Source organism: Aulonocara stuartgranti, assembly GCF_965226115.1.
Source record: "Aulonocara stuartgranti genome assembly, chromosome: 6".
Lineage (NCBI taxonomy): Eukaryota > Metazoa > Chordata > Actinopteri > Cichliformes > Cichlidae > Aulonocara > Aulonocara stuartgranti.
Window position 1 is genome coordinate 1,317,501 of NC_138944.1, and position 10,000 is coordinate 1,327,500.

General features: G+C 47.2%; 1 protein-coding gene across 8 annotated transcripts in view; it reads left to right on the top strand.

Annotated features, from left to right (window-relative positions):
- Positions 1 to 10,000, top strand: part of glra3 (glycine receptor, alpha 3) — a 59,806-nt gene that overhangs the window by 32,356 nt on the left and 17,450 nt on the right. For all 8 annotated transcript variants that reach the window (XR_014277136.1, XR_014277137.1, XR_014277138.1 and 5 more), the window contains exons 4-6: positions 3,891 to 4,114; positions 4,979 to 5,061; positions 9,453 to 9,590. Coding sequence is in view for 4 of the 8 variants with exons in the window: in XM_082535627.1 (XP_082391753.1) it covers positions 3,891 to 4,114; positions 4,979 to 5,061; positions 9,453 to 9,590 (445 nt within the window). In the remaining 4 variants the exon portion in view is untranslated. The remainder of the gene's footprint in view (positions 1 to 3,890; positions 4,115 to 4,978; positions 5,062 to 9,452; positions 9,591 to 10,000) is intronic.

Consider the following 10,000-nt stretch of genomic DNA (forward strand, 5'->3'; position numbering starts at 1 on the left):
CAATATGCATGTCCTTCATTCATCCCTTTGTGGAACTTCAACGCACTTCTGCTCTCCCCCATATTCCATCTTCACAAGCATATCCTGTGCGGAGATCGAATAAAAATTAGTTGACACTAATTAATGGCACAAATAATCCAGTAAACAATTGCAGCACAGTAAAAAAAAAAAAAAAAGGAATCCTCTTTGAGCCATTACTTGTGTAAAGTATTTTCCCAAAAGACAAGGACACAGGCAACAGGTAATACTGAACTAAATGTAAAACCTCAACCTTTTTAATTTTTACCTAAACCGTGTGCACAAAACTCTGGAGGGATCTATGCTAACGTGGAATCCAGTCAGGACGTCAGCTACTGCTGTTTGCTCGTTTTTGTTTTATGGGCGATCGTTTTCAGGCTTCAAGTAGCACCATTATACCAACATTTCACATTCTACACATTGTTTTAGGTGTATTTGACCAAAAGTTTGACTGAAAATTCACATGCAAGCTTTTTTTCAAGGCTGTGGTATTTGCCCGCAAACAATACCTTTCAGCTAGCTAAAACAGAATATTATGCTATCACCGAGCAACATGGCTAATGCCTTTCACACAGCTTTGTCTCAACTCCAAAGAGCCACAGAAGTAAAAGCTCATAATAATAATTGAAACAATCTTTGAAAAAATGACTTACCAAGCAGGGCAAACAACTCAAATATGTAGAGCAAAATGTTCTGAAACGGCTTCACTTCAGCTTCGATTGGAGCCGTGCTGGGGGCGGAGTCTGTGAATTTACTCTGTTGGTGTCATAGCCCCTGTAGGAGTTCAGAGTTAAGAGGTCAAGAGTTAATGTTTCCATTGTAACACCTCCAGATTTGACAGAGAAACACTCATTTTTAACACTCGATTTTAACTACTATCATTTTACACCTCAGAGTTACATTAAAAGAATGTGACTCTGCTTAGAGTAAAATTAACTCTACTTTTGCAAGAAGACTATTAACACCAAAACATTTAACACTTTTGAATTTGCTGTGTACTGCTCATTATTTGATCCGTTTTGAAGCATTTAAAAAAATGCAAACTCAAACTAATGTGTTGCATTTGTTTACCTTCCCCTCTCCTTCATTAGACTGCAGTAAATACTTAAAGCATGGGGCGAGTGTGTACCGGGAAGGATTTTGAAACAGGACTATGAAAGAAAGGTTCTGTGTTTCACGCATGGTGCAAATACTGCGTGAAAGCTAAAATAATTGATAGCTGAACAGATGCAGGACTCTCTGGCTGCCAGCAGAGATCAGGAGTGTGTGCAGGATCGCCCCGGGTCAGCCACTGCATCGCTGCACAGTGAATAGTATTTCCTGAGTCCTGCGTCAGTGAGCGCTGAGACACCAATGAATCTGCAACATGACTCCCTGGGAGCCGTGATCATGACGTTCGCTCTCCTACGACTGCAAATGTGATGCAGCGGTGCAGAATAAGTCACCTGTGAAATGTAATATCCGCACAGCTCTGCCCTCGCTCCACTTTTATCCACCTTCTTACTCTGCTGTCCTACAGTGGGGGTCTGATCTGGGTTTCACTTAGGTGCACCTTGCCCTCCTGTTGTATGTCGGTAGGCTACACAACGATCTGAAATGTCTAAGCTGAAGCTGTGGCAGGGCTGTTGTGGGTTTGGGCCCTGCGACACGTCTGAGGAGAAGTCGCAGCTCGTGAAATAAAAGCAGCGCGTTCAGAAGCATCGACGCTGCTTGAGTTAGTTTCATCAGCCACATGTGCGCTCGCTGCACAGCGACTCCAGCTCCGCCCGAGCTCTGCTGAAGTGGAAGAGCAGTGATGTCACTTCCACTCAGTGAGCACGGCGAGCGGTGATGCTCACTGCCTTTTACAGTGCATTCTGGGAATTTTCTATGGAGCTGTCGTGCATTGGAGTGATAGTGTCATCGGGGCACTCGCTTCACCATCGAGGGACCAAACAGTCGTGTTTCCTGCAGATGGCTGTGCTGCTCTTATCCTCGTGGAGCGTTAAACCTTCCAAAAAAATCCTCCAACAGACAAATGGAGCTGGTTCCTTCACTAAACTGCGTCCTTAGGAAAAGAGGAAGGATCCTGCTGAGTCATGCAAACTCCCCTGTGGGGTCTCCAGCTGTTATCCCAGCAGATCAGCTGATCTGAGTGCTCAGCTGAACAACTTGATCTGATGTCGTCGTGTTGGTGTTGTTCCTGGATCATCATCACTGATGTTGGTCCAGGTTAAAGTGACCAATCACACTGTAGTGATGCCATAGTTCTGGGACATGGAAACACAGTCACACCCTAACCACCCTCTTTGTTAGATTTTCTTTCCTGAGTGGACATCTGCAGGTGATTGGTCAGATCCAATGTTGGTGCATAAACAACACTGACACAAGGATATCAGATTGACCAAACTGCTTTAGCCTCTCCAAAGCTGCTGCACACCTCCCTGCAAGCCACTTTGCAACCCACGTCCACCCCAGCTCCTTCTTTTATATTGCCTGATGCGGTCGTTGTTGGTGTTGATACCCAACCCAAGAAATATGGTTGTTGATAATGAATTAGTTATCTTATATATTTTTAATGCTTCCATGGGATCCCTGCTGTGATCAGATGTCTCTGGAAGATTAACGATGTCACATAAGAGTTTGTGAGTCACAGAGTAAAGGATGTGATGGTTTGACTTGATCAATTTGCCCATTCTTTTCACCGTTCCTTCAAAGACCATTTTTCATTTACTTTTACTTCTTTCATCTCTAGGTAGGCTGGCTGGAGCCCAGTCGAGTGTGGCGCCATCTGTTTAAAGGTGCACTTTAGCTGTAGACATGGAAATAAAACAGGGCCTAAAATTGAGCCTTGTGGGATTCCTTACAGGAACTTGATTTACATCCATCTGTACAAACACACTGAACCAAGCTGTGGCCCCTGTAGTCACTCCAACTATCATCTCTGAGTCTTCACAGCAGCAAACAGGGCAACGCTACTTCCTGTCCAAAGCATTAAAAATATAACTTGTTGCTGCTGCTGTTTTTGCGCTTCGACTGAGCTGTAAGAAAGGAGTCGCCTCGAGGACCCTTCAAGGCTGAAGCAGTCACATTGCTGCACGCTCATGCCTGCGTATACTGATGGGAGTAACGAGGCGTCAGCCGCCTATAAGGTGTGCCTGTGCATGAACACGTGTTCACTGACATGTTTGCATCACGCTATCCTCCAGCACAGCTGATGCACAGGTCTATAATTGATTACAGGCCTCTGTCTCATCTGTGTACACCTCAAGCCTTTCAGTCAGGATAAAAATATGACGGGTTCAGTGATTGAGTATACGAATCAGGTTCCAGGACTTCTGTGAAACGACACGTAGCCCAATTTATATCCGCCCTGTGAGAACATGTTCAGGGAACTTGTCCTGTTCAGACAACACGAGCATGCATATCTGTGTGTCAGGGGAAATGCAACAATATGCAGGGCCTCCTTTGTCATGCTTTTCATTCCCTAACACGTCAGTGTGTGAAAGGTCTGCACTGCAGGCCAGTTTAGACTCTATAGACTCACTCGCTGTTGGATTTGAGTCTCTCGCTGAAAAAAGATTCCATCAGCTGCCTTCAGAGCATCAGAGCTTTGATGGGGCTTCGTGGACGTGGACTAACGTCTTCCTTGTTATCTTTGACCTGATAACAAGCTGGATGTTCGCCTCCTCATCAGTCTGGAGAACGCGGTATCCTTGATTTCCAGTCAGTCAGGCCACAGGATGGTTTCCACGTGGTCACGAGGGACAACTGTATAGTTTCTCCTCCTGTTCTCGTGTAAATGATCTCTGTGGTTATTTATTTTTACGTTTCTGACAGTCGCATGTGCTTCTCTATGTGTGACTTAGTCGTGTTATGTTGTGTGTCTGCAGGACTACCGAGTGAACATCTTCCTCCGTCAGCAGTGGAACGATCCCAGGCTGGCGTATTCCGAATACCCCGATGACTCTCTGGACCTGGATCCCTCTATGTTAGACTCCATATGGAAACCGGATCTGTTCTTCGCCAACGAGAAGGGAGCCCACTTCCACGAAGTCACCACAGACAACAAACTGCTCAGGATATTCAAGAACGGCAATGTTTTGTACTCTATAAGGTGAGCAGCAGCACGGTTAAGAAAAACCTTCGTGACACATGGAGTCATGTCACTCTGACTTCTGTTTATTTCCTGTAATTTGAAGGTACAAGCTCCTTTATGCGTGAAACCAAGGATCCGTGTGCAGTGTACATACATGCATGCATGCTTTCATAGCCAGAGGCACGCAGCGAACTCTGAGATACCGAGGAAGACGCATCTGCAGAATGAATATATGCACGTCTGCAGTCGTGTCTATTTAATCAGGTCACTGATATAAAAATGTTTAGAATATCTTCCTGTTGTTGGGTTTAAGTCCATCGCCTCAGACTTCATGGTGCTAAATGTAAGTCTTTGATATGTGAAAGTAAAGTGCTTTACAGGTTAGTTAATGAACAGGTCCAAACTTTGGAGCAGTTTTAGGCTGATCTTCAGAAATGTTCTGATTTGAGCTCGCCGCTGCCTCGCCACATGTCCTCTGGCCTCACACTGTTTTCTCACTGCTAGCTCGTCGCGTTTAAACACTGGACCGCATTTATTCATTTGACTAATCTGACTTGCAAATGTTATAATATGAGCTCCGATTAAACATTTATTCTTCATTTTTGGGTTTAGTGGAACTTTTTATGTCCATCGTGAGTCAAAGAGAGAAGGTCTTCATGTGCCTGCTTTAGGATTTAAACATTAGATGCTGACAGTGGTTCTGTAAGTTTGTCAGAGTGGGATCTCGTTTCTGAATATTTTGATGTATAAAGTCTGATATTATCGGGTATCCTCTTGGTTCCAACAGTGCAGGTGGCACATTGATATAAACTGACATGTTACGATGTCTGTGACTTTGAACCCACGGTCTCGGTCTTCAGTGTCTCCTCTCTTTCTTTTCAGGCTAACGTTAACTCTGTCGTGTCCCATGGATCTAAAAAACTTCCCGATGGATGTTCAGACGTGCATCATGCAGCTGGAGAGCTGTAAGTACTGCATGACTGTACACACTCGCAGCACTTTCAGTATGAACGATGTACAGTGTGCCTTTAAACCCTAACCTGTCGCCGGTGACGGAAAGGGTTTCAAGCAGGCGTGGGTAACTCCAGGCCTCGAGGGCCGGTGTCCTACAGGTTTTAGATCTCACCCTGGGTCTTCACACCTGAATCACATGATTAGTTCATTACCAGGCCTCTGGAGAACTTCAAGACATGTTGAGGAGGTCATTTAGCCGTTTAAATCAGCTGTGTTGGATCACGGACACATCTAAAACCTGCAGGACACCGGCCCTCGAGGCCTGGAGTTGGACACCGGCCCTCGAGGCCTGGAGTTGGACACCCCTGGGTTAAAGGGTTAAGAAACACCTTTCATTCAGGCTGTGAGCCATTGAGCTCCGTTCTTAATTACAAAGAAGCTCTTTTCAGCTCCAGATTTTTGGTTTGGCAGCGTTTTTACATCTGATGCGATTAGTGTCACTACCTGGAATCAAACCGGTGACTTGAGCTTGCCGGGTAAATGTGCTAACCACTACACCACCAACAATTAGAAGGGCAGTTAAATATCCACCGTCAATGCAAAACTGCAGGAGATGCAATGTTATGGTCAAGGTGCAGAGAAGGATGCATCATCGAGGAGCTGCGACTCGGTCACATGTGAACATTTAAAATTTATGGTCACAACACGACAGGGCGGCTGGTGATGGGGCGGGGTCTTTGACTCCAAGTCAAGCTCGTTGTTGCAGCTGTGCCCCGCGACTCCTTCAGGCACACCTGGGAAAACAGAGTCCTCGTCTTCACATCAGCAGCCAAACTGCAGCTGACAAGCCGTGTCGTTCTGCCACACGTGTGTTCATACGTACGCGGAGATCAGAATCAGAATCAGAATCAGAATACTTTATTGATCCCTGGGGGAAATTATTTTTTGTTACAGTGCTCCATTTAAAACCAACATTAAGACAAGACAGACAATACGCTAACTAAGAATAGTACAATATATACATATATATACATACATACATACATAAGTCACTTATAAATAAATAGATGCTTCTTCTTCACCTGCCTGCATCTCTCTCTCTATCCCAGCATCCTCCTGTGTCACACCAACCTTCACACGTCCACAGAACAAACTCTGAACTCGCCTGCGACACATTTTGAAGGTTTCCTCGGTGGGAGATGAATCCCTACACGAATACAGGAAAACACTAACAGATCGCTTTCTTGGTGCCAGAATGCAGCTGACATTTAAAGAGCCTGTTTGCTCCATGGATGAACAAGTTCCCCCTGCCATGTGGACTACTGCACCCCTCCCTCTTTACCATCTGGAGGACCATCTTTGAACTGACAGTAAGCCAGATGGTTCCTCATCCTCAGTCCAGAGGACACAGCGTCCGTGATGGGATGGGTTTCTACTTGGTCACAGTCCACCTTAAATGGACCATGAGCCAAAATGCAGCTGACATTTAAAGAGCCATTTGGGGAGCTGTTAGCAGGGTCTGCTCTCCTGTCGGCCGTCGCCTTGATTCTGAAGCAGACGTGTGCTGCGGCTGGATCAGCTAAACTTTCTGACCAGCTGATGGGAGATGCTTCAGAGGCTGCGGCTCTGGGCCGCTGTGAATTTGCAGAGATAGACAGGAGCTAATTACAGCGGCAGTCATTCCCAGCGAGGCTCAGAATGAGATTAAAACTCTGATCCGTGTAGATAATGTTTAAATCCCCCCCCTCACAGACAGATAAAAGCAGCCCGAGTGTGGATTAAGACTTCTGTCATGGAGAGGGAAGTTCCTCGGGTTAAAGCTGTGTGCTTAAACATACAGCAGCCCCCCGCCCGCCGCCGCCGCCTGTCGTGTTTCTGCTCCGCGTGAACATGTATATTCCATATCCCAGCGATACGTCTCCTCCGATCCGTCTCCGCGCCCACAGAGGCTCGGTGCGTGACTCTGAATATGTAGCACGCTGCTTCTGTTCAGACGTGTGCTGCCTGCACACGCAGGAAGTCCGTGCTGCAAACAATACCATGATTTCAGAATCTGTTGATGTCGTGCGGATGATGCTCCAGAAAGCTGGATGAAGAAGAGATTCATTCATCCATCCTGAAGTATATTTAGTCTCCCTCCATGGGAACATATTTTAGCAGCATATCTTTTTAAGGAAGCAGTCGTGTTTAATGATGTTGATACAGTTATGATGACGAATCCATCGTCTGCCCAATCAGAGGCCTGGCCTCAGGGACACAGCCCTCGAAGAGCTTATTCATCTTCACTGGTAGTTCCAGTCCTCTCTGACCCACATACACACACATAGAAACACACACACACTGAGACGTAAGCACACGCACACACAGACACGCACAGATTATTTGCATTGCTGCTCCCTGATGTCAGACGAACCATAAGGACGCATCAGGACATACTGGCATGCAGAGGAAATGAGTCGTGACGTGGTCCGTGTTCGAGGACAGAAAGTCCTCGGTCCAGGTTTATGTCTCGTTCCGTGAAACATAATTGGAGGCTGTGGTTGCAGCCTGACCCTGTTCAGGTCGCGTCCGGGACCAGCCGAGCTTGTAAGTGCAGCGAGTCGACAGTCACGGCCGCCGCTGCCACCGGAGGCCGTCGTAAGATTTAAAAGCATCCCGAGCCGAGCACAGATGCTCGTGTGGAAGGCTGCAGGCCTCCTCTGTTTTTCTCTTTTTTAACATGCGAACACTTTTCACGCACTTTCAGCCGAAGCTTAAGAAGCAGGATGAACTCATTCTTTCTGTGCATGGCTGCAGGCTTGCACCAGCACATACCAGCTGCTTCCTGCGCTCGCCGAAGAGCCCCGCAGCGCTCCGACCGCACGCATTCATACGTGGCTTCCGCTCTCCCTCTGCCTTCACCCGGACACAGAAGAAGAGGGGCCACTGAAAGCTGGATATAAGACGCATGTGTGAAAACAAGAATAATATCACGGCATCTGTTTGCATTAACATCAAGCCTCCTGCATCATCCAGCCATCTCTGGCCCGTCCTCGGGCACGTTGCAGTGCCTCTCTGATGTGTGTGGTGATATCTGTGCTGGTGGTGCGTTTGGCCGTGAGCTCTATCTAAAAACATCCAGTGTCCTGTGTGCTGAGGACGGGACGCACCAATGAGATGCACGAGTCCTAAAGATGGGAAAACTAAGGAAGCTAAACAGAGCCGGAAATCAGGGCTGACACAAAAACAGGCTGCAGCGATCTGCAAACGTCGTCCTCGAACATCAGTCTGAGAGCGTCTGCGAGCTGCGGAGAGCAGCTGCTGGACTTTCACAGCTCAGCAGTCCTCGCTCTGCTTCCTCCTTTTTTTGGTATCCAGATGTGCCAGCTGTGAGTCCCACAGGCACGCCCCCTAAACATCAGAGCTGCAGGCGTTGACCTGAGCGCTGATAATGAGCTGGATGCTCTCCTCTTCAGTCCGAGGATGCGGCGTCCATGTTTGGATGAGTCTGACCTCAGATCAGTTTTAAAGGAGCTTTGGTCCAGAGGAGATGGCGCCGGTCACATCTGGCTTCTTCTCTGCGCACAGAGATTCCTCCACATGATGACGATGAGATGTTCACAGTGAGGAGCATCGTTCTGAAAACCAGTTTGTGGATGCAGTTTCTGAGAACTTCTGGCCCTCTGAGACGCTCTTTTTATACCCGATCATGTGACTGACCTGCTGACAGCCTGATTAGCAGCTCAGTGTTCCTCCAGCTTTTTCTTTCTCGTCCGAACTACTTTTCCAGCTTCTTGTTGCAGCCCTGCAGATCTTTTAGAGACGTGTTGCTGCCCCCAAACTCAAAATGAGCTCATAGTTTTTTCACTTTAAACATTTGATGTTTTTTTTATGTTGGGTTGTGAAAATATCTGAGATTTACGAATCATCGTGCTCGTGTAAATGAGGCATGTTGTACAGAGCAAGAACCAGGCCAGTTACCATGTGAGGCACAGGTGAGCCGACACAGGTGAAAACACAGCAGACGGTCACAAAGGGGGAAAAATCAGAACAAGACACGAGAGAAAAGTACCCTTCAAAATAAAACAGGAAATAACCAAAAACACAGTGATGCTGAAACACAGAGACCGAGGACCACCGAGGAAACGATGCCGACACAGAGATGCACATTTAAAAACAATAAAAACATTAAAAACACTGAAGCTGCATAAATGGAGACCCTGGGTGTGTTCAGCATCTGTCGTAGTGCGGGCCCCACGAGGAAGGAAAACGTGCCTGCTGCCCTGAAACACCGACAGTCTGCAGACACAAGAGTGCGAACACAAGTCGACACAATCTGAACAAAAGATGGTCAAACTACACACAGACTTGTGCTCTGTGGCCTTTTTAAAATCTTTTGTCTCTCATAATTTCTGTGTTTCAGTCGGCTACACCATGAACGACCTGATCTTTGAGTGGCAGGAGAACGGACCTGTTCAAGTGGCCGACGGCCTCACGCTCCCACAGTTCATCCTCAAAGATGAATCAGACCTCCGATACTGCACCAAGCACTACAACACAGGTAACACACACACACTGCCGTAAGCATCAGGATGCAGGTAAGATGCACACAGGATGAAACGGTTGCCACGTTTCATCCGTCACGTTTGTGCTCCAAGGATCGAGTCGAAAAACAAAGTGAGGGAGAAACAAACCGACTGACAAAGCAGGTCCTGACCAGACATGGATGTAGTGTGTGTGTGTGTGTGTGCGTGCGTGTGTGTGTGTGTGTGTGCGTGCGTGCGTGTGTGTGTGTGTGTGTGTGCGTGCATGCGTGTGCGTGTGTGTGTGTGTGCCTGTGTGTGTGTGTGTGTGTGTGCGTGTGTGTGTGTGTGTGTGTGTGTGCGTGTGTGTCTGTGTGTGTCTGTGCGTGCGTGTGTGTGCGTGCGTGTGTGTGTGTGCGTGTGTGTGTGTGTGCGTGTGTCTGTGTGT